Below are 25,292 nucleotides of genomic sequence, written 5' to 3'. Positions count from 1 at the left end.
TGTCTTGTGTGTTTCAGGTGCCCCACTCTACCGCATTTGCTGCAGAGAAAGACACTGGGTTGAGAAGGTGCACAATTCACTAGCCTCTGTTTTCTTTGGGCCCTCTTTTTGGCCAGATGAGCTTTTTGTTTCTGCTCTCCCCTTCCAAGGCTCTTCCAAACTGTCAACCTCCAGAGGTCACAGCCATCAGTGACTGTCTCCCTGCTGCCAGTGTCAATGTCCATCCTCTTCATACCTCACTTGCAGGTATTCTTGTAGTGGAGGTATGGATGCCCAGGAGACTGACAGCCAGCAGCCAATTCACCATACAGAAGGTTTTTGGGTATACAGTCATCATTCATGGGACGAACATGGCTGAGCCAGTGTAGATATTGTTGGCTTAGAAATGAGTGCATGCTGATGGAGTTAGAATGCTCCAGGACTCTAAGCTGGTGACCTTATCCTGCCAAGGGTACATCTGAGACAGCAGAGATGGAAACTGTTCAGCCTTTTCATCTGTCTGGCATATGTTGTCCAGGTTTCACCATTGTAGAGGAGTGCGCTAAGGATGCAGGTTTGGTCGGCTTGCAGTTTGGTGTTCTCAGTCAGATTGCTGTAAGCTTGGACATAACAGCTGCAGTTTTTGTGATATGTGCATTGATTTCAGCATGGCAGATTGCTGGTGATTGTGGAGCCTCGCTATGTGAAGCTATCTGCAACCTCCAGTATCACATTGTTAATGCTGATAGATGGCAGTATGCTGGACCACGACATTTATCTTCCTGATGTTGATGGTCAAACCAAGCTCTTTACAGCTGTGAGAGAGTCTGTCCATTTGTCCTGTAGGTGTTCCTCAGTTTTGAAGGTTAGAATGGCATCATCAGCATAGAGCAACTCTCAGAGGAGGACTTAGCGCACCTTTGTCTTGAATCTTAGGTGAGCAAGACTGAACAGCTTTCCATCAGTTCTGGTACGTAAGTAAACACTCTCTGTAAATGACCTGAAGGTAAATGACAGCAGGAAAGAGATGACTTTGAAGAGTATCAGTGCCAAAACTCAACCCTATTTGACCCCACTGCAGATCTCAAACGGTTCCGATGTTGCCCCTTTGTTGCTGATCTTACTTATCACGTTGTCATGAAAAGAGGAGATCACATTGAGTAGCTTCGGTGGGCAGCCAATTTTCTCCAACAGCTTAAACAAACCGCCACAGTTCACATGATCAAATGCCTTGGTGAAACCGATGAATGCAATATATGGTGGTCTTTACTGTTCACGGTGTTTTTGCAGCAGCTGTCAGACTGAGAAGATAATGTCAACTGTAGATCTTCCAGTTCTGAAACCACACTGGGATTCGGGTAGATGTGTTCAGCCAGGGTCTGCAATCTGATCCGGGCAAATACTTTTCCCACGATATTCATCAGGGAGGTGCCTTGAAAGTTGCTGCAATTGCTGCGGTCATACAGACTCAAAACGTTAACTCTGTTTCTCTCTCCACAGATGCTGCTAGACCTGCTGAGTTTTTCCAGCATTTTTTGTTTTTGTTTCAGGTTTCCAGCATCCGCAGTATTTTGCCTTTATCATGACTCTCCTGCCTTTGTTTTCATGGGCCATTTTCTTTGCTGATGGACTATTGCCTTTTTGATCCATTCACACATGCATCCAGTATTCCCTTTGTGTGTCCAACATGTTGATGGGATGTTTCTAGCATGTGGGCGAAGACAACAAGCTTCTCATTTTCAGCCCATACCACTGGCAAGCAGCAATGCGAAAAAGAGAGCCAAATGTGAAGTCATTCCATCAGTACACAGCCTCTCCATTGGCAAATCCTCAGATCTGCCTCCTCATGGTGACACGTGGAAATTGGGTCGGACATGGTCCCAGGCTAAATCTTCAGAGGAACTCAGAGGAGGTTTGGCCCCCAGACCTGCAGGTACATGCAGGAACACTGATGACATGGACACACCATGGCACTCATGAATCAAACTCCCAGCTACAGATGAATAGCTCTGCTGCCTTGTGGATTCCTCAGGGGAGTTGAAAACTAAGGGAACAAATCCTGACAAAATCTGAGTGGAGCCCAAAGGCAGACTGACATCTAAATATGTCAAATTTCCAACAACACCTCCAACCAAGCTGGTGTCAAATGTAGAGCTTGCATTCCTTTGGGCTCAACGGGGAAGTCGAGAGGAGGCCTATGACATTTGGACAGCCCAGGGTCTCCATAAATTTTGCCCAGGCTTGCACCTTGGAGAAGACTCTCCAGTTTCACTGCAGAGCTTTAACACAACATGGGAGGCAGCAGTCACCAACTCGACTGGCAAAGTGAACGGGTGCTACGGGTTTTTTCCGACAGTGGGAGGGACCATCATGTCCCATTGGTCAGCCACCGCCCACCTCAATTTGGGCAGCCCGCAGCTGGTAAGGTGCTGAGCCGCCAAGGTCTATCTGTTTCAATGGGTGCTTGGAGCTTCGAGTGTCTGCTTAACAAGTGGACAGAATCCATCGCATCAGGCAAAGTAGCCAAATAAACAAAAAGAAGATGCCAACTGTTCAGTTGACAAGCTGGAACATCAGGACCATGTGCACGAACTGGCAGACAAGTTGCAGCTGATCGATAATGCATGCAAAACAGCCATGATCGACATGGAACTTGATAGGCTGAACATCGTCATAGCATCCCTACAAGAGATCAGACTGGATCACCAAAAAATAAAATACGTTCACCCGGCACAGGAAGAGTTCAGCGGAAATGTGTGAGCAAGGTGTAGGTTTCTCTGTAAGGAACTCCCAACAAATGGTTACAAACATTCGAACAAGGAGCAGGAATAGGCCATTCAGCCCCTTGAGCCTGCTCTGCCATTTAATAAGATCATGGCTGATCTGATAGTAACCTCAAATCTGCATCTTGCCTAGCCCAATAACCTATCACCTTGCTTACCAAGAATCTATCCACCTCTGCCTTAAAAATATTCAAAGACTCTGCTTCCACCACCTTTTCAGGAAGAGAGTTCCAAAGACTCATGTCCCTCAGAATAAATTTTGGCTCATCTTCGTTTTAAATGGGTGACCCCTTATTTTTAAAGAGTGACTCCTAGTTCTAGATTCTCCCACAAGAGGAAACATTCTCTCCACATCCACCCTGTCAAGTCCCCTCAGGATTTTATATGTTTCAATCAAGTCGCCTTTTACTCTTCTAAACTCCAGTGGATACAAGCTTAGCCTGTTCAGAATGTGTTCTCTCCATCCACCTCTCAATTCAAACAGGACCTGTAAACCTCATGAGTATCTATGCTCCAATACTGTCCTCCGTTACAGAGTCGAAAAACTAATTTTGTGAGAAGCTTGACATTCTTATCAGCAAATTCTCTAAGAAAGAACATCTTTACCGACGGGTATTTCAAAGCAATTAGTGGGCACAGACCAAGATGCATGGCCCTTCTGCCTTGGATGTCATGGTCTGGGAAAGATAAATGAGAAAAGACAGAGACTACTTGAGCTTTGCTGCGGCCATGAGCTTTGTGTACCTAACATTTTCTTTCAGAACAAACCATTCCACAAGGTTTCCAGAGACATCCAAGATCAGGGCAATGGCACTAGCTGGATCATCACCAGACCTGATTCTCTGAGCAGCATGCTCAACACACAGCTACCACAGCATTGACTGGGATATAGATCACTCCCTGGTGAGCATTAGGGCGAGGGTGCAACACTTGAAAGTTTTTCATTTGAAGCCGAAATACTGTCCTTGTATCAACATCAGCCATATTGCCTATCCAGATAAACACTAACAGTTCAATGACTTGATTTAAGAAGTGCTCTCCAGCATTCCCACTCAGAGTGCAGGAGTAAAATGGAACATATTTGTGACACTATATCTACTCTCAACATATGGCAACCAACATCAATGCGATGGAACCTGTCAATTGAAGGCAAACGGTCTGCTCTCATTAATTATAAGAAAGCTCCGAGTGAGAAAACTCTGAGTGCACTAAGAGCTGTTCAAAATTAAGTCCAACGAACTGCTAGGCAGTGTACCAATGACTACTGGTTACAGCTCTGCCAGAATATCCCGATGACTTTTATCATGTAGTAACAAAAGTTCATCAAGTAATAAAACACAAGTTCTCTCAGCAATCTCAGGTGAGCTCTTAAAAGAGGGAAAAAACTGAGGACAAATCAAAACAAACACATACGAAACAGGTCTGCTGTCCTATAAGCTAGAGGATGGTCCTTGCCAATACAAGGAAGGAGATTAAAGAATGTTAAGGGGAGAAAAAAAAATAATTTTAAAATTGCAGTAAAGAAATACATTGTTATTTTATATAACTGTAATCTTACCTTTAAAAGGCCCTGAACAAAGAGACCTGAATCATATTTTAAAGAATCACTGGCATTGGCAAGTCGTGAGCATTTTCGTTCAGTTGGAGTCAAGAAAAGGCACAGAGTGCGAACCATCTGTCAATGCAGAAAAACATTTAACGGATCACATAGTAAGTAATTTATGTACAAGGCAACTTGTCAAAACGTAAAAGTCTAGGAATATACTAATGGGCCTGATTTGTTATAGAAATAATAGTGAGGCTAATAGCATTCATCGTGATTAACATGTAAATCAAACAACATCCAGTGACTGTACTGCATTTAAATGTAGAAATCAAATAGTTGCTATTTCAGTTGCCCTCTAGAAGCTTACTTGCTGAGAAATTTGGCATTGAAATACATGGAATAGCATGAAGTTGCTGTACTTGCATTATCTATAGCCACTAAACTTGCCAGAAAAAGTTAGGGCTTGCTTATTCCAGTGGAAGTATTTTTTTAATGAAGTAATGAGTCGCAATTACTGCCAAACAAACTGTCTGACACTGAAAATTAACTTTTAAAATATGCAACCTCATTCTTTCAAATTTGAATTATTGTTGGAGATTTTAAAAGTGCAATTTTTAAATTTTTGTTTCTTTCTCTCAATCCCTCTCTTTATTTTGTCTTCTGTATATGATTTAACATTGAATTAAACATTCTAACTTACATTTCCTGATGCAGATTTTGCACTCTTAATTAATGATTCGTCAGTCTGATTAAGTGAAGATACAGTTCACACACAGGTCCCAGGCCACTGCACCAAATGGCTACAGTGCAAAACCCTATAGCAAATCTGTGGGCAAGTATAATCGTAATGAATAGCTGGTGTTGCTTGTGAACTGCTGAAAGTTTCCTTTGTTATTACATATATTGTTCTGCAGTCTTCCTACTATGCAAAACTAGTCACTGTTTTCTAATGCTGTGAAATTTATGCATCTAGTATTAAACTCTGGCTATCAAAAATCCAATAGATGGGAAGGATACAGTTGAAGTAAGAATTCAATGTAACATATCATTCATACAAAAATATTTACCAGATTATAAATGGACTATGATATTTTATCTAATATATATATACACACATCGACTGCAATTAACTATTATTCAAAGGGTTACGGATATTGATGTAGTTTCTATATTGCACTAAGATAAAAATTACAGCACATTTTAGACCACAATGCATGAAGCAGCATTTTAGCCATAAGTCAGTCAACTTTTATAGTTTATCCCCTTAATTCTAAGTTGCTTAACTCATTCCAATCATTGAAATTAAAATCATGCAAAAACACTTCCACTATTAAAACTGCTTAATTCAATCTACTGGAAAATATGATTTCTTTTTCAGCAAAATAAAACTTTGAATAAATAATAAGGTTGTGTATTTCAATCTAGAACTTTATTTATTCTAAAAACTGCATATATTTTTACCCATGCAAATTATGTTACAACTCCTGCTTTATGGGATTAGTGGCCAAATCTTTATTTTGTTACCTACTGATGTCACTCCTTAGCCACAAACAAGAAACCAACAGTGCAGTCCAATAGAGGTAATATTTTAGTGTGGATAGAGGATTGGCTTTTGAACAGGAAACAGAAGGTCGGGATAAATGGGTAATTTTCAGGATGACAAACTTTAACCAGTGGAGTATCACAGGAATCAGTGACAGGCCTCAATTATTTACGATCTATATTAATGAGTTGGATGAATAGAGCAAATGTGTTATAGCCAAATTTATTGATAATACAAAGATAGGTAGGAAAGCAATTTATGAGGAGATTGCAAAAGGACATAGGCAGGTTAAATGAATGGGCAAAAAATTGGCAGATGGAGCATAATGTGGATAAAAGTCAGGTTGGCCATTTTGGCAGGAAGAAGAGAAGCAGAATATTATTTAAATGGAGAGAGACTGCAGAATGCTGCAATACAGAGGGATCTGTTCTTGCACATGAATCATAAGAAGTTAGCATGCAGGTACAGCAAGTAATTAGGAAAGCAAATGGAATGTTGAACCAGAACAGAAAATGCTGGAAAAACTTAGCAGGTCTAACAAGCATTTATGGAGAGAAATACAGAGTTAATGTTTCGCATTCATATGACTCTCCTTCAGAATAGAATGTTGGCCTTTATTGAAAGGGGAATGACGTATAAAAGTAGGGAAACCTTGCTAGAGCTGTACAGGGCATTGGTGAGACAGCAAAGTACTGTGTACAGTTTTGATCTCCTTACTTAAGGAGGAATATACTTGCATTAGCAGTTCAGAGAAGGTTCACTAGGCTGATTCCTGGGATGGAGAGGTCGTCTTATGAGGAAAGGTTGAGTAGCTTCGGCCTATATTCACAGGAGTTTAGAAGAATGAAAGGTGATCTTATTGAAACATGTAGGATTCTTACGGGGCTTAACAGGATGGATACTGGGATGACATTTTGTCTTGTGGGGGATCTAGAACAAGGAAGCACAGTTTAAAAATAAGGGGTCTCGCATTTAAAATGGAGATAAGGAGGAATTTCTTTTCTCAGAGGATTGATAGTTCTTGGAATTCTCTTTCTCAGATAGCTAAAGATTCTGGGTCACTGAATATATTCAAGATTATGTTAGACAGATTTTTGATTAGCAGGGAGTTAAGGGTTATGGGGGACAGGCAAGAAAGTGGAGTAAAAGCCACAATCAGATCAGCCATGATCTTATTGAATGATGGAGCAGATTAATTAGTATACAGCTACAGCAAGTAATTACGAAGGCAAATGGAATGCTATCCTTTATTACGAGAGGAATTGAACTGTTATGCTTCAGTTATACAGGGCATTGGTGAGACCACACCTTGAACACTGTGTGCAGTTTTGGTCTCCTTATTTAAGGGGGGATGTAAGTGCCTTGGAGGCGGTTCAGAGGTTTACTAGAGTGAGCGGGCAGTCTTATGAGGAAAGGTTAGACAGACTGGGCTTGTTTCCATTGGAGTTTAGAAGATTGAGTCATAGAGGACTACAGCACAGAAAAAGGCCCTTTGGCCCATCGAGTCTGTGCCGGTCAAACAAGTACCTAACTATTCTAATCCCATTTTGCAGCACCAGGCCTATAGCCTTGTATGCCATGGCATCGCAAGTGCACATCCAAATACTTCTTAAATATTATGAGGGTTTCTGCCTATACCACCCTTTCAGGCAGTGAGTTCTAGATTCCCACCACCCTCTGGGTGAAAAAATTCTTCCTCACATCCCCTCTAAACCTCCTGCTCCTTACCTTACATCTATGCCCCCTGGTTCGTGATCCCACCATCAAGGGGAAAAGTTCCTTCCTGCCTACCCTATGCCCCTCATAATTTTATACACCTCAATACACCAAGTAGACTACATCAAATGCATTGCCCTCATCTACACACTTGGTCACCACTTCGAAAAATTCAATCAAATTGGTCAGACATAACCTCCCCTTAATAAAACCATGCTGTCCTTGATTATTCCCTGCCTCTCCAAGTGTAGATTAATTCTGTCCCTCAGAATTGCTTCCAATAGTTTCCCCACCACTGAGGTTAGACTGACTGGCTTGTAGTTCCCTGGTTTATCCCTTCCTCCCTTCTTGAATAGCGGTACCACATTGGCTGCCCTCCAGTCCTTTGGCACCTCTCCTGTGGCCAGAGAGGTATTGAAACTTATTGCCAGCACCCCTGCTATCTCCTCCCTTACCTCACTCAACAGCCGGGGATACATTTCATTTGGGCCTGGAGGTTTATCTACTCTTAAGCCTGCCAGACCACTTAGAACCTCCTCCCTTTCTATGCTAATTCCTTTAATTATATCACAGTCCTTCTGCCTGATTTTCATACTCGCGTCGTACCTCTCACTCGTGAACACCGACACAAAGTATTCATTTAGAACCCTACCTAAGTCTTCGGCTCCACACACAAATTACCACTATGGTCCTTAATGGGCCCTACTCCTTCCCTAGTTATCCTCTTACTTATCAAGATTGTGCACAAGATCACATTTGACTGCCTGCTGACATTAAGTCAATGTGAGTGAGTGTCATCTGCTATGTGACTGTGCATTATTTAATTCTGTCACCAGGTAGCTGGGGAGCTCCATCTCAGAGGGCCAGGCATGCTGAGATTTGGCTTTATCGCCAGTGCTGCCTCCTGGTCTGCAACTATCAGCAGGGAGATGGCTGCAGGGCCACCTCCACTTTTCTGCTTCTCCCTAGTTTTCTGAGCTCTCTTCTCCTGCAAGGAGGAAAAGACCCATCAGTGTGACTAATGGAATGTGTTAAGTAGATGGAGGGACAAGATTAGTGTGGAAGATCACCTGAGGAAAAAGCATGGCATTACATTAGGACGAGGATCAGTGTCATTGGGGGATAGTCAGATGTGAATGTGGAGATGCCATGTCAGAGAGCAATGGGTGCACGTGCAAACTATGTTGGTGTCAGGATTGGTGTGCAGGAGTAGGCTTGGGAAGGCAGAGTGACGGAGATGAGGGTAAGACACATCAGGATGTATTTGAATGTGCTGTGCCACTCACCTTTCCTGACCCGATTAGGTCACTAAACCTCTTGCAGCATTGTAAGCAGGAGGGGACACCCACATACCTGTAGCTAACCTCCTCTACTATCTCCAGGCACACTTCCCCAATCTTAGCAGCAGACTCCTTGCTCCCGTCAGCAGGGGAAAGAATCTCCCTGCACGCCCTGACAGACTGTAGCATTGGTTCTAGGAAGGCATCAGTGAAACGAGGTACAGCCTTGCGATGTTGAGAATCTATTGTTGTAATTTCTTCCTCAGCTGAAACACCTGAACAATCCTTCAACTTTCATCCTAAAAGAGTTTCCTTAAATACTTCAGCTGAAATATACTCATGTGGATCACCATCACACCATCATGATTGGTCAGGAAACGTGGAAGTCGGATGCTAATGCAGTGGCTGGGTTAAAAAGCTACCAAAAAATACACTTCTAAAACTCCCAGGTTCCCAGGCTACGAGCAGTTCGATCAGTTAAAATCCAACCCATGGTGTAGATAATCAACTACTATATTAAGAAACAAATCGTTCTATTGCACTCAATTTGTCATGGAGCCAATTAACTCAGAAACTGGACAGAAAGTTTCAATCAAGTGTGTTTTAAAGAAAGTCAAGAACAATGGATTTTATCTAACATTAGAATGCCAGATCCTTTTTGGTAAGTTTAACAACTCCAGAAATATATTGTTCATCAGGACAGCAACACTTATGTTTAGAAAAATAAAAGACAGACAAAATATGTCTATTTTACAGTATATGCACAAAAGTCCAGCAACTCAATATAAGGTTGTTAAGCCAGTCCTGCATTGGAGAAAGAAGAAATACCTTGTTTACTTTTTCTGGATTGCTTCCTACAACGACAGAACACCCACATGTCTGCAGGTGAGAACTAATGGCCCTGCAAATCAAACAAAATGTTCCCATTACTGGAAGGGAATACATTTCCCACATTTGTGTGTGGCAGGATTTAATGCTTAGTTTGATATGAAAAGTAGGGGAAATGTTTTAGAATTTATACTTTAACTTGGAAAATTCTTACTCTATAAGAAACTCACATTCAAATTTAGCCCAAAGTATTCCAGCAATTAAATTTGACATTTATGTAACTGGATCACCAAGCATCATTCATTACCTTACGGTCCCCATAAACATCCCAATCTCACAAAACAGTCTTCACCATAAGGGTTCTGCATTTTTGCAGCATCTTAAGACCAATTTATATGGTAAGGTAAACCAAATTCTGTGACATGAGGATGCAGATTTTGCCGCAGGATTGCCTAAAGCTTTGGGGCATCTCAATCACATAATTATTTAAAAAATATAGTCTATAATGCAATAGCAACTGCAGATTTTTGTTTAGAACAATTGTCCACCACAAATAATTTAAAAGTTTACTGTGCTTAGCCTGAGTCCATGCGCTGCTTTGCTGTTTACAATAATAGGCATTTAACATCTAGATGTATCATTGAGCCAGGTAAAATAACAATGTTAAATAGCACCCAAATGGAAAACCATTAACTCTCATTGTTCGAGTACAGAATCTCAGAAATTGAGAAGGCGATGAATAGGGTCAATAGTTTTTGGAGCAAGAGTTTGAGAGGGTTGTGACGCCAATGTAAAATAGAGGTTATGCCATGCAGGAGGAAAGTTGGGTAACTATCCAAAAGGCAGGGAACAGAAGGAAGGAAAGTAAGGAACAGGAGCACCTAGAACAATTTATGTTCTTAAATGGATTTGAAACTCTATCTTCCTGCTGAAAAAGGGAGGCTCTAGCAGGGCCAACAATAAATAATAATGGTACCATACCAACAAACAAGAGATGGCTTGTGTCAGAGTAGCAATATAGCTAGAATGGGCTGGTGTGATCTTTTGGATTCCAGACTCTGACCTGGATGATTTGGTGCCTCCCAGGTGCTAGTGTAAGGAACATATTAAATAGACTGGAAAAGATTGTGCACAGGAATTCTGAACAGGCTACATCTGAACAGGTACAGTGGTGCACTGGTAAAAACAGTTAAATAGAGAAACAGTTAAATCAGGAAAAAATGAGGTACAAGGTTGGAGTTGATAGGAAATAAAATTATTCAGGAAAGATAGAAAAGATAAGGATGGAGGCAGAGTGCAATATTGGTTAAAAGATGGAATAAATGCTGTAGAGCGGCCTGACATAGACAAGAGTGGGGGACAGCTTAAGTTCCAATCATACCGACTCCTAAATAAAAAAAAGGCCTTGTCACATTATTAAGGGTGCATTGCAGATCTAAATTGTGGAAAGGAAATAGAATAGAACGTTTGCAACCGTATTAGACAAAGGAATAAGAATAACAATTACTATTTTGGCAGATTTTACTTATCCATTCATCAATTGGGACAGAGGAGGGGTAAATGAAGAAAAATTCATCCTTTGTGGTACAAGATAACAGCCATGTTGTCCAACATTCAGAATCTGTTTTGTGTACTCCTACACATTTTACAGTAGGGACTTGGCAGAGTACCATACCAAGCACATTTTTGGCCCTGTCAAAACAAATAATGCACAGGCCCCACGAGTATCTCAGAAAATATTAGGAGATATGGGCTTAGCGCAGCACAGCCTTCCATTTGGCCCAAGCCCCACGACCCTAGGCCTGATTACTGAAGAAATAGTCCCAACTTTTCCAACAGCAACTTTCTGCTGGTTCATCTCTGGCAGCATCTCTCAACTTTCAAGCCATAAGTAGCTGCAATCCCCCTACCAGTAATATCCCCAACATTGTCACCTTGTACCTACACTCTAATATCTACATTGTCTAAATACAGCTTATCCTCACTATTATGTGCCTGATATGTGAAATTTGTAGTGCAGCAAATTAGACCCTGAGGAAGTGTATAAACATTATGCAAATAGCAAAAAAAGGCATGCAAAAGATGAAACAGAAATATAAAGCAGCTATGAGAAACAATACAATTCAATATTAACACTTGGCGTGCGATTTTTGCACCCTCCCTGTTCTTATGAGTTTCCAGTCTTAGTTAACCCCCTATGGAGTAGGGCTGAGTGCAGGTTGTAGCTTTAACCTTAGAGAGGGGGTATGGGGGAAGGAACAGAGCAAAAGATATTAGCTTATACTTCCCAGCAACTGAAGGAACAGTAATATTGATGGAGGGTGCACAGCAGTTCTGCACAGATTTTCAACTGCAAGAACCAAAGGGATCAGTGGGACCCTTCTATTTTTTTTAATTCTAGCTATAGAATTTTTGTTTCAGCATCATTGACCATTCATGTTGGTGAACTTTTGCTCCTCATGTCCTAAAGAGTGTTTTTGCTTGCCTGGATATCTAGGTCAATTTGTACTGTGCCCAGGGATCCAACAAAGAACTTTTGTTGCTTTATATTTTGGCACACTGGTTTTATCGTGCACTCTCATGTGATCTTCCTTATTTTTAGAAGACAGCAAATAACACTAATATAGTAACTAAATTAACTTTACCATCATCTCGAGTAAGTAGAAAATAAGAAATTATCATGACTGCAGGGATAAATTATAATATATTCTTAGTGGTACTTATCTTTTTCCTCATGGATATCACCTGGTGCATTTCCTCAAGGCTTCAGACACATTCTCAAATTTGGATCAGTTTCACACTTTCCAGAAAGTGACTGGGAGCAAATGATTTTAAGTGACTGCTTTCTTGCAGTTTAACAGGTAATCAAATATATACTTAAACCAATCCCACTAGATGTTTCTATGTGAATCAACTTAGCCTGGTGTCTGAGGGAAGGACTAAGACAAACTGTGACAGAGAGAAGTCAACACCATGAACTAGATTAAAGAACTAAATTTTCATCAGTGATCGCATGCCTCCCAGCAACTGGCTGAGTATCCGAACTGACAGAAGTCTAGCAGCAAACCCGCACACCTTTTCAACTATAACAGCTGTGTGGTTGTATGGCTTATAATGGGAGAAAAACAGAAGCCTTGTGTGAGTTAATTAAGACTAAAGTGATGGATGAAGAATGGATAAAGTGGGATAAAGGTAGAAAGGACTAACAAAGGTGTTTTATTCTACAAAAAATCCAATGCAGCAGTACAGAAAAGCCACAGGAAGAGCATAGGGCTAGTTTCAAACCAAAGACCCAGGGGTGAAAGGATGCTGTTCCCATTTTCACTTTAAACATTACTCATTTTATACTTCCGCAGAGAATCAGCAAAACAAATAATGTTTAACTTTAGGTTTATAATATTAAAATACATGTTCACTGCTAATTACAGAGATACATATGCTCGCAGTTGGTCTTTTTACATTTCAACAAATAGTAAACAAAAGCATGAAGAAATTAGAAGGTTTGAAATTAATAAGCTAAATTGGAATTTAACTTAACCCAGTGGGGTTGTGAAGGTGGAAGCGGAAGCGGGTGGCAAAGGCCCTCCTGCTCCCGCTGTGGTCGCTCGCTGGCTAGCCTATTGGCGCCCAGATGATGGAGTTGATGACTAATCAGTACTCGAGTGTAAGACAGTCAGTAGCAGTGGCTCGTTATAACCAGGAAGAAGGAGCTGGCGGGTTCACAATATGGCTCTCAAGAGCAGCACATCATTAATGATCATGCACATAACTGGCTATTAAAGACTTCTGAGCTCCAAATAACACTGCAATTCCCCCTCCACTTGGCCATTCCTCATTTGCCAGTCACCACTCAATCACCCATTGACCCACAACAAGACCTTCAAGCGTGTGGAACCCACCTGTGACCAATGCAGAGTCAAGAATCCAGGTGGCTCCATGGTTCAGCGATACACATCCTCCTCTAGGCTGCTAAGGCAAGCTGAGAGGTCTTTTCCCTCAAGGCTGAAAGAAGAGACCTGCCTAGCAAATCAGGTAGGCCTGGATAAAGGTAGCGAAGGAGATGAGCAGCTGGGAGGTTATTCCGAGAGCCTGTGCCACAAGTGGGTCAACAAACTTCTCTGCTTTGTCAGGGTGAGTGACAAACCAGTCTCCCTTGGGTTAGAAGCAAATGTGTGCAGGCGTGGCTGTTGGGATATGTGAACACAGCAATAGAGGAAATGGCTACAGCTCTATCAGGGGGCGCTGTATGGCATAGCAGACCGACATAAGGGTGCAGCCGAGTGTCAATCGAACACTTGCATGAAACTGGTCCCAGAGGCTGTAGCAGGTGCTAGAGTGGGCAGTCTCTGTAGTATGAGCATTGAAATGATTCTCAATGTTTCCAAAGTAGAAGTCAACCCAGAACATGAAGGAAGGGACACAAACTGATGGGGGCATCCCCCACTTTGCCATTTTGGCACCAATAAAGGAAGAGGCACTGAAGTGGACTTGACATGAGAATGGCCAATCCATCACTGGGAGAGATCAGTGCACCTATTGGGGATAGCAAGTCCCTCAAGGCATAGGGAAGAGAGCAACAGGTAAGCATGAGGGATGGTTGCGGGTTCCAAGTTACAGACATGCCCAAGCTGCAGCCAATTCTAGGATTTGGTCTGAGGGTTTCGCATCAATCTGATCTTCCTATTTTCTCTCACAAGTGAACTCCAACCAACAGCCAGGCAACATCTCCTGGGAACATCCGTCCATATCTGATGAGTGGGAGGGTACCTCAAGAGGGTGCAGCATCACATCCTTGCCTCGCACCAGCTCAGATATTGTCAGCAGGTACGCACACGCAGGTGGAGATTCAGTGTCATAGCCTGGTACCAATACAGCGCCAGACCAGCTGTTGGAAGCGGTGACAGCCAAGGCTTCTGATGCTCAGAGGTGCATGGGAGACGAGGCTTATGCCAAGTCCCTGGCTGATTATGAGCCTCTGGAGCGGTCCATAAGGCAGCAGATCCTGGACGCTCAGCCATGAGGTGCGTGAAGATCTTGCAGAGTTTCCAGAGGTTTAGGGTGCCCCAGTTGAGACAGTGGAGAAGTTCATCCAGGCCATGAGCACTGTGATCTCCCCCTTGCCTGATCGCATGACCTCCATCAATGAGAGACTGGCAATTCTCTTGGACAGCCACATCCAGCAGACCACCGGTAGCTGCTGGTGATTTGTGTGCCGACCTACATGCCATTAGCTGTCACTGAGCAAGAGGGATCAGTGGCATGGTGAGTTCGGGATGAGGTACTAGGGTCTCTACACAGCCCTCGGCATTCTCAGGTAAGTAGGGAGATACAAATGTACTTGTGGAGGAGTGATAGCCACCTGCAAGTGTGGACTCTTCTCAGGGCACTCCTGATAACAGCGGTTTTCAGCCCCTCTGCCAATAAGACCAATGCCTCAAGTTTCTGTGGCAACAGTGGCAGCTCCTGCAACTGTTCAGGAGCCCGTCAGTATGCCAGAGCCCTCATGGCCTCAGGCATCCCAGGCCATTGGGCAACAAGGCCAGTAGTTTGCCTCCACTGCAATTGGCAACGAAGGAGGAACACCATTAGGAATGTTGAATGTTGTAGTTAGCTTTCATTAAATGTCACTTTTTGCTTATGACTGTCTCAATGCAGTGATGGTGGCCAGAGCGAGATGTACATGTGAAGGGTTGTGAGCCGGGGCTGACTGGTGTTGACCACAGCACATGTGCTGATTGCTGTGCTATGTATTGATGTATGAGTGATTCTGGTCTTCTAGCAGGTGTGAATGGCTTTAGTGAGCCTGGAATGTGGATCTTTGATGGACTTTGTCAGCTGACATGCTGCAAATCAGGAAACACACTTTAGTCTAAAAGCTTCCCGAGCCTCCCACACATAAATCTTGAGCCCTCCAAGTGGCCCTGCAGGCTGTAGCTCTGATTCGGTACTCTCCTTGTGCGAGGATGTACTGCCATGTCTTCAACAGCCAGGCCCTCCACCTCTGCAGCATCAGGTTGTGTATGACGCAGCACCCAACCACAATCCAGGAGACTTTTGCTATGTATACTGAAGGCACCAAATGGGTGCACCAGGCACCTAACTCTCATCTTCAGCAGACCGAAAAGCTTGCTCAATGGTCCCCTTGGTGGTTGGGTGGTTTGCATTGCAGCATGCCTCTGCCTCAGTCTTTGAGTTCCCCACCAGTGTAATCAGCCATTTCTTCAGCAAGTAACCCTATCACAATGTATTCATCCTTGCATGTGTTTCACCTGCAGGATTTACAAACCAGTTGAATATCGAGACAGTGAAATCCCTTCCGTATGCATGCAATGATTCCTTGGACCTTGGGGAATCCAGCGACGGTGCCAAAACCTCTGGCTCTCTCAGCCTTACTGTCTGCATTGGTTTTAAACTTGATGTGTTGGTTGACCCTCCTGAAGAGGGTATAAATCACAAGATGCAGTGATGCGCAGCTGATTTGGAGGTGCCGCTCACGTCACCAGTGGCACCCTGGAATACACCTGAGGAGCAGAAATTCAGGGCACTTGTGACCCTGACAGCCACTGACATTGGATGGTCACCCACACAATTAGAGCAGACCTCTCCCATCATCATGTCACACAGAGTTGTCTCACAAGACAGATGCAGTCATCACAGACACTGGAGGAAGGTTATCCACTGTTGGTGCACCGTCTGCTGGGTTACATCATCTCCTCATAGGTCTCGCGCCCGGTCAATTCTGTGGTCTTCTACTCCTTCCCCATCACCAAGCTGCACCTGCAGGTGTCCAGCAGGTTACTGTTGTCCTTGGTCAAGTGCTCACCTTTCACTTCTTCTCCAGATTTCCTCTACATTGGAGAAGCCTTCTCCGGAATGGACGATGGCACCCAACTGGGTGCCGACTATGTCATGGGAACACATTTCTAGTGGGTGCTAAGAGGACACACAATCCCAGCCCTCTCTTAAAAAACTTCTTCTAAGATACCCCTGCCAAAAGACCAACTTACTCAAGTGGCATAAGTGTGCCAATGATTTCTGCCCTTTGCCTTTCACTCTCAAATTTGAAGCATTAACTTCACTAGCCAAGTCCTTCAGGCCCCTGCATCCACCTACCGTTTGTCAATCATTTAAAGCTGCCGAGGTTCCAAGCCCTATGTGGCCTCTGTAAAATGCTGATGGGCTCGAGAAATGCAAGCCAACTGGATTTCTAAAAACTTTAATCAACCTTTATCAGATGGAAAGTGGAGTCCACATCTTGCTTGTGATCCACTGCACATAAAATGGCATTCAGGCATATTGATATTGGGAAACTGACCCAACATCATCACTCATTACGTTTCATGCCCAGCGCCCTGACATATCAACACAGCGAACGTAAAATTACAGCCCTAGTAACCAAAGAGTCAGATTTAACAGAACAGAATCAGTCTGGTCAGTGAGTACACTCCCAAGCTGATCCATGCTCACTTGTATTTGTTCTTACAGGGCCTTTAAGAAAAAGATGCAAAGTTAAGGTAAGTTCTTTAACAGAGAAGTACAGTGTACTTCAATGCTGTAAGACAAATCTGTTAAGGTACAGATCAATGATTGCAACTTTACAGTGCCATTAACAATGAGAGAGTGCGAGAGGAGTGGCCAGACGAGCGGCAGCGGGGCCAACGGCAGCCAGATGAGCAGCGAGGGCTGTGGATAGTCCAGGAATAAAAAAAAGTCAAGGTGTGACTTCACAGGGAAGCGGGTAGGTGATTGGCTGGTGAGTATTTTCTATTTTCCTGTTTATTATGTCTAACTAGAAAATTTCAATCGGGATAAGAACAACATTTATTGAAATAATAAGAATATAAGCACAAACAAGACTAGACATATTAATTAAAAATTTAATTAAAACATAAATAAGTAATTAAAACGTAAAAAAGATAGCAGGGCAGGTGATGTGTTGCAGCTGCAGTATGTGAGAGCTCTTAGCCACCGGTACGATACAAGTGAAACATATCTACAGTAAGCAAATGCATCTCGAGGAGCTTCGTCCCAGAATCATTGCACCTGAGGCCGAGCTGTAGAAATTGTGATGCATCAGGGAGGGGGAGTGTTACTTGGAAATCTTGTTCCGGAAGGCAGTCACGCCCCTTAGGATACAGTCTTCTGATTTCAACCATGGTCAGGGACAGGAGGGTGAGGCAGGTGTGGGAACCCAGAAGGCAGAATTGGAGGTGCCTTCGCCCTTGCCATTGTCCAACAAGTTCAAGGTTCTTGCAGCTTGTACGGATGAGAGCGGGGGCTGCAAAATGGATGAGCGAACTGACCGTGGCCCCGTGGTACAGGAAGCCTTTTAAGTGGGGAGGAGTAAACAGGAATGCTGTGGTAGTAAGGGACAGTACAGCCAGGGGGATAGATACAGTTCTCTGAAGCTGAGAGAGTACAGGTGGCTGTGTTGTCTGCCCAGTGCAGGACATCTGTTCAGGGCTGGAGAAGAACTTGCACTGAAGGGATCCATTTGTCATGTTCCACATGGGTACCACTGACATAGATAGGACTAGGAAAGAGGTTCTCCTTAGGGAGTACGAGCAGTTAGGGGCTAAATTTAAAAGCAGAACCTCAAAAGGTAATAATATCTAGATTATTACCTGAGTCATGAGCAAATTGGCTTAGGGTAAATAACACATGGCTCAAAGATTGGTATGGAAGAAATGCGTTTTAATTCATGGGACACTGGCACCAGAACTAGGGAAAGTGGGAGCTATACCATTGGAACAGTGTTCACCTGAACCGTGCTAGGACCAGTGTTATGGTGAGTCATATAACTAGGGAGGACTTTAAACTAAATAGTGAGGGGAAGGAATCTCATGAGGGAAGATGCAGTAAATTAAAGGAAAAAGACAAGGCAAGAGAGCAAGGTAGTATTAAGAGTAATGACAATCAGAATGTGACAGGAAGGGAAAGATTGTACAAACTTAAGAGTACGACAGCAGAAAAGGCCAGAGTTTGCAAAAATTGTAAAAAAACCAGAACTAACGGCTTGGTATTTGAATACCCATAGCATCCATAACAATCAGCTCAAAAAGTAATAAATACGTATGACCTGATAGCCATTACAGAGACGTGGCTCCAAGGTGACCAAGGCTCAGACTCGAATATTCAAGGATACGTCATTTTCGAAAGACAGGAAGCCAGGAAAAGGTGGTGGGACAGCTCTGTTAATTGAGGATGGCATTAGTACATTTGTGAGAGATGACCTTAGTTCTTAAGATCAAGATGTAGAATCAATTTGGGTAGAGATAAAAAAAATTAGCAAAGGAAAGAAGTCAATTTGGGAGTAGTTTATGTGCCTCCTAAAAGTAACGATGCTGTAGGACAAGGTATACATAAAGAAACAATGGGGGCTTTTAAAAAAGGCACTGCAATTATCATGGGTGCTTTTAACCTACATATAGGTTGGAAGAATCAGATCGGCAAAGGTAACCTGGAGGATGAGTTCATAGCATGTTTTTGGGACAATTTCTTAGAACAGCGCATGCTAGAGCCAACCAGAAAGCAGGCTTTTCTAGGCCTGGTAGTGTGCAATGAGGCAGGGTGAATTAATAACCTCATAATAAAGGAGCCTCTAGGTAGCAGTGGCCATAACATGATTGAATTTTGCATTCAGTTTGAGGAAGAGAACAGTAGGTCTAAGACTAATGTTTTAAACTTAAATAAAGTCAATTACTCTTCAAGGAGAATGAAGGAGTATGAAGACAGAGCTGGCTAAAGTGAACTGGGAAAACAGGTTAAGGGGTAGGTCAGTAGAAATGCAGTTACAGGCATTTAATGAGAACTTTCATAATGATCAGCAAAGATACACTCCAGTGAGAACGAAAGACTACAGGGGACGAATGCACATGCATAGCTAATGAAGGAAGTTAAAGATAGTATCAAATTAAAGAAAAAATGTACATTCTGAAAGATTAGTAGTGGGCCAGAAGATTGGACAAAATTTTAAAACTAGCAAAGAATGACTAAACAATTAATTAGGAGGGAGGAATAAGTGTATGAGAGAAAGCTACCTAGAAATATAAGAACAGATAGTAAGAGTTTCTACAAGTATTTAAAAATGAAGAGAGTGTGGGTCCTCTAGTCTGTGTGTCTGGACGATTAATAATGGGAAATAAGGAAACGACAAGTGTTGAACAGAAATTGTGTGTCTCTCCACTATAGAAGACACAAATAACATCGCAGAAATACTTGTAAATCAAGAGATGTAAGGGAGGGGGGAGCTGAAAACAATTATATTCACCAAGGAATTGGGAACTGAGAAAACTATTAGAACTAAAAGCTGACAAGTCACCAGGACCTGAGGGACTTCATCCTCGGGTCCTAAAAGGATTGGCTGTGGAGATAGTAGATGCATTGGTTATAATCTTCCAAACTTCCCTTGATTGTGGAAAGGTCCCAACAGGTAGGAAAATAGAAAATGTAACTTCTCAATTCAAGAAAGGAAGGAGCCAGAAAGCAGGTAATTACAGGCCAATTAGCCTAACACCTGTCATAGGAAAATGCTGGAATCTATTATTATTAAGGAGCTTGTAGCAGGGCACTTAGAAAATCTTAGTGCAATTAGGTAAAGTCAACATGGTTTTGTAATCATATTTGACGAATTAGAGTTCTTTGAGGAAGTAACAAGTAATGTGGATAACGGGGAACTTGTAGATGTGGTATACCTGGATTTCCAAAAGGCATTTTATAAGGTGCCAAATCCATAGGTTAGTGGACAAAATAAGAGTTCATGGTGTAGGAGGGTAACATATTATTATGGATAGGAGATTGACTGGCTAACAGGAAGCAGACAGTAGGGATAAACGGGTCATTTTTGGGTTGGCAAGCTGTAACTAGTGGAGTGCACAAGTACTGGGGCCTCTAAACGACTTGGAGTAAGGGATTGAATGTATGATTGCTAAATTTGACACAATGATAGGTAGGAAGGTAAACAATGAGGAGGACACAAAGAACTTACAAAGGGTTTAAATAGGTTGTGACGGGCAAAACATTGGCAGGTTTGGTATAAATGTGGGAAAATGTGAACTCATCCACTTTGCAGGAAGAATAGAAAAGCATAAATGGAAGCATGAAAGTGATTCCTGAGATGAGGGGCTTATCTTATGAAGAAAGGTTGGACAGATTGGGCCTGTATCCAATGAATTTTAGAAGAATAAGAGGTGATCTGGGGGGAATTGACAGGGTGGATGCTAAGAGGAAGTTTCCCCTTGTGTGAGAGATACAACTAGGCGCATGGTTCAAAAATAAGGGGTCGCCCATTTAAGATGGCGATGAGGAGAATTTTTTTTCTCTCAGGGGATTGTTGTTCTGTGGAAGTTCTTCCCAGAGAGTTGTGGAGGCAGGATCACTGGATATTTTTAAGGCTGAGTTGGATAGATTCCTGATTGACAAGAGAGTCAAAGGGCATACAGGGTAGACCAGAAAGTAGAGTTGAGGCCACAATCAGGTTAGCCATGATCTTATCAAGTAATGGAGCAGGCTTGAGGGACCTAATGACCTACTCCTGCTCCTAATTCATATGTTCATATAACTAAGCCCTGATACTGCATGCAATTTTTGTAATTCAAGATAAACACTCACTTATGCAGAAAATCTTCACGACAGCTGTCACCAATGTCATCATCATTCAAAAGGGTATCCTTAATCTGAATCAAATTAAAATTCAACTTAATGTTATATCCTTTCATCCTCAGCACAAGATAGCAGCAATGCAAATGTCATCACTCCTAACATCTAAATATAAAAAAGGCTAAGAGAGAGAAAAATGAATAGATAACAGAATTTCAATTACCAAAAGAATATGAATTCATGAGAAGGATTTCAATATTAGAACTGCAACAGAAAAATCTTGAAATATTTTTAAAACAAAGCGAGGTTACTATTTATTGCTAATTTTTAAGTGCCTTAAAGTGGAATGTGTATGGGGATCATTCAAAAGAGGAAGCAAACTCATTGCATCCTTACAGGAATTAAAAGGGAAACAAACAAGAGATCATGGGTGTAGATCTGAAACAGGGGAAATTTGAAACGTAAGAATATTTGAGCACTGCTAATCTATATGCCAATTAGTTTTATATTTTAATAAGGGCAGAGGTAACAAAACACATGACCCTGATCTCATGAGCTTTGATTTCATATTATGAATGTAAAATTAGATTAATAGAAAAATAAAACATGGGAAAGAAAAAATAACCAAAATTAATTGCTGTTAAGAATTTATCAAACAGGATGCAGATCACATAGAAAGAAAAATGTCAATTTTAATTCTAAACAGTTAATTAGGGAGGATAAAATTGCAAAGAGAAAAACATTCCTTTTTTAATTAAGTTGAAAATATGCACAAAGAATAGTTGCTAGAAAGACAGACTGCAATGAAACAGAGAAACTGGAAACCAAACTGCAATGAGTTTTTGGGAAAGCATAATAAGATTGGACTACACTCACATTGTTGAACATGTAAGGAGTCTTAAAGATGGAACCTTTGAACAGTAGAATGGTAATTGTAAGCTATTTTCACTGCAAATTGCTTTAGGAGTGTTTTCTTACCATTAAATGGAGTGGTAGGGTATGCTTCAGAGCTTACATGAAAGAAAATAGTGGTTAGTAACAAAATGCTTTTGTAAAATACTATGTTCAAATAAACATAAGTTGGTAGGACTAAATGAAATAAAGTAGCTTGTGGGGAGGCGGAGAGGGGGAACCTATGATCTGTACATTTTTTAACGCTTACCAATCATACTGCAGCCAAAATGCAAAAACTCATCCATCACTGCAATAATGAAAATTTACTGCAGCCAAATAGTAAGACCAACTTATACAGGTGACACCTCTGAGAGGAGGTGAAGGAAAAGGATATACACAATGCTCAAATCTGGGATAATCTAAATGTTGTGCTGTACATATCTAGGTGACACAAAAAATAGCATTTGGATTGAAGAATTTAATTAGTGGGAGAAAATTGCTTTTCATTTTGGGTGATTGTGTCAGCAGATACAGAAGCATCAACGTGCAATGCTACACAATGGCATGATATGAGCTTGAGCTGCTGCTGTGGGTACATTTGCAATCTGAGGGTAAGGTGTCACGAAGCTGCTCTCAAAAGCATTAGCAAAGGTCTTGAAACAGCTCACAAATTACTTGGCAGACTAAAAAATTTTATAAAGCTGTTTTTCCCGTCACTTTCTCCAACCTAATATCCAACTTCAATGTTACTGTCAACTTTGGAAAAACTCAGCAGGTCAGGCATTTGTGGAGAGAGAAACAAAGTCTATATGACTCTTCCTTAGAGCTCTGAACTCGAAACGTTAACACAGTTTCTCTCTCCAAGGATGCTGCCACAGCTGCTGAGTTTTTCCAATATTTTTTGTTTTTATTTCAAATTTCCAGCATCCGCAGTATTTTGCTTCCATCTTCACTCTCACTTTTGTTTCTTTGTACCTAACCGCTACTTTGAAAATTGTATACCTTTCACTTTGACATCCACCTTGGTTTAGTGATCACACTTTCTGGAGTCAGAAGTTTGTAGGCTTCGAGGTTTACTCCAGACACTTGAGCATGTTATCTAGCCTGCATAGTTGCAGATGCATCTTTCACATGCGATGTTAAACTAAGATCCAGTTTACCCCTCAGCCAACATTAGTTAAAAAAAAAATTACCTGGTACAATCATGGCAGGATTCAAATAATCTTTTCATCTTTCAATTTCTCCCAAAGGAGAGTTTACATTTTATAAATAATGCAAACTCAAAACTCCTCCAAACATTCTCATTAAATATTTCAAGACCACTGGAGCCCACCTCCAAACATCCTCACAGAGGCGGCAGTGAGTCATCTTCTTGAATATAACCGAGTGGCTTGCTAGGCAATTTTACAGAGCAGTTAAGAGTCAACCACATTAGAGTGGGCCTGGAGTGACATATGGACCGGGCCAGGTAGGGACAGATTTCCTCTCCTGAAAGACTGAACCAGATGGGTTTTTGCAATAATTCAGTAGTTTTATGGACACTGATACTGAGTTTTTAATTAAATTTAAACTCCACATCTGCCATGGCAGGATTCAAACTCATGTCCTGGGACCATTTTTGAGGTCTCTGGATAATTAGTATGATAACAACCACTTTGCTACCGCCTGAAACTCTCTACCCTTGATTCACCACCAAAGTTGCAATATTTCCTGGAAAGAACCAACTATTTCAGATAATTATAAACAAATAAAAAGCATTTAACTCAACAGTGAACAGTAGATGAAGTCAAGTGGTTAAAAAGCCAATATATGTACCTTGTTTTTCATTTTATTCAGTTTACTTATCAGTAAATAAAAGGATTATTAAAATGTAAGGATGTGAACCTCTGGCTTCTGAAGAATAAAGGAATTTTAGTAACATTTTAAAATGACCTTCTCCATATTAGCAAGACTGTTATGCAAAGGTGCACAACTAAACTTGTAAAAATAATACAAGTGCACCAGGGATTTTATACTACGTTGACAAGTTATGTTGTTGATATATGCTTGTGACATAACACTATTCTGAAATGTGAATAATACATTTAAACAAACTGCATGTTTCAACACAAATTGCATTTTACTTGTGTTTCAACCACAAACTTACTTGAACTTCTTCTAGAACCCCATGTGTTTTCATAGATGAAAATAATTCCATGACAGGTGTGATTTCTGTTGTCAAGAAGGAAATAATGCTCTGCCCCTATGAAAGAGAACAGTACGTATAGATAGTAACTTTCAGAACATTAATGGAATATAATTTGTTAAGGATTGATACTCTAAAATATACTTTCAGGGTGATTATATTGAGGGTAGGGAGAAGAGGGAATGAGAATTTGACTGAATAAAGTGCATTTGGGTGTGATTACAAATAGGAATCCCATCAAATGGCTCTTCATAAAATTAAGAGAGCCTCTCCTGATGGTGCAGTGAATTTATCCGAAGAGTAATACAGAGTAGGATAGTGTCAGAATCAATCCTTGATCTTTGCTGGGTTAGCTTGTCTCGGCCAATACAGCAGTAGGGTGCTACAATTGGTCTCAGTTTACAGAGGGGGAAAATAGGAAACATTATATCTAAATGGGCATCAGAATCAAGCTCAGCCGTGAGACCACTTCCCCCTCCCTCTACAGGGAGAAAATTCATCAATTTCTGAAAGGCTTTTTTTATTCCTACATGGGGTGTGGGCATCACTGGCTAAGCCAGTATTTATTGCCATCCTTAAGTGCCCTTGAGAAGATGGTGATGAATCACCTTCTTGAACCCCTTCAGTCCATGTGGTATAGATATACCCATAGCACTGTTAGGAAGGGAGTTCCAGGATTTGGACCCAGCGACAGTGAAGGAATGGTGATATATTTCCAAGTCAGGATGGTGTGTGGCATGGAGGGGAAATTGCAGGTGGTGTTCCCATGTATCTACTGCCCTTGTCCTTCTAGGTCACTGATTTGGAAGGTGCTGTCAAAGGGGCCTTAATGAGTTGCTGTGATGCATCTTGTAGATGCTGCTGCCACTGTGCATCAGTGGTGGAGGAAATGGATATTGAAGTTGGTGGATGGAGTGCCAATCAAGAGGGTTGTTTAGTC

At 41.7% G+C, this 25,292-nt stretch overlaps 1 protein-coding gene across 4 annotated transcripts in view; it reads right to left on the bottom strand.

The window, feature by feature from the left end:
* The window catches only part of c9orf72 (C9orf72-SMCR8 complex subunit), a 98,676-nt gene that overhangs the window by 20,420 nt on the left and 52,964 nt on the right, over positions 1–25,292 (bottom strand). For all 4 annotated transcript variants that reach the window (XR_005942764.1, XM_041185648.1, XM_041185649.1 and 1 more), the window contains exons 3-6: positions 24,314–24,409; positions 21,286–21,350; positions 9,676–9,748; positions 4,321–4,437 (exon numbers count right to left, since the gene is read on the bottom strand). Coding sequence is in view for 3 of the 4 variants with exons in the window: in XM_041185648.1 (XP_041041582.1) it covers positions 4,321–4,437; positions 9,676–9,748; positions 21,286–21,350; positions 24,314–24,409 (351 nt within the window). In the remaining variant the exon portion in view is untranslated. The remainder of the gene's footprint in view (positions 1–4,320; positions 4,438–9,675; positions 9,749–21,285; positions 21,351–24,313; positions 24,410–25,292) is intronic.

The sequence above is a fragment of the Carcharodon carcharias genome, chromosome 4 (assembly GCF_017639515.1).
Source record: "Carcharodon carcharias isolate sCarCar2 chromosome 4, sCarCar2.pri, whole genome shotgun sequence".
In the NCBI taxonomy this organism is placed as follows: Eukaryota; Metazoa; Chordata; class Chondrichthyes; order Lamniformes; family Lamnidae; genus Carcharodon; species Carcharodon carcharias.
This window is presented reverse-complemented; position numbering and strand designations above follow the sequence as displayed.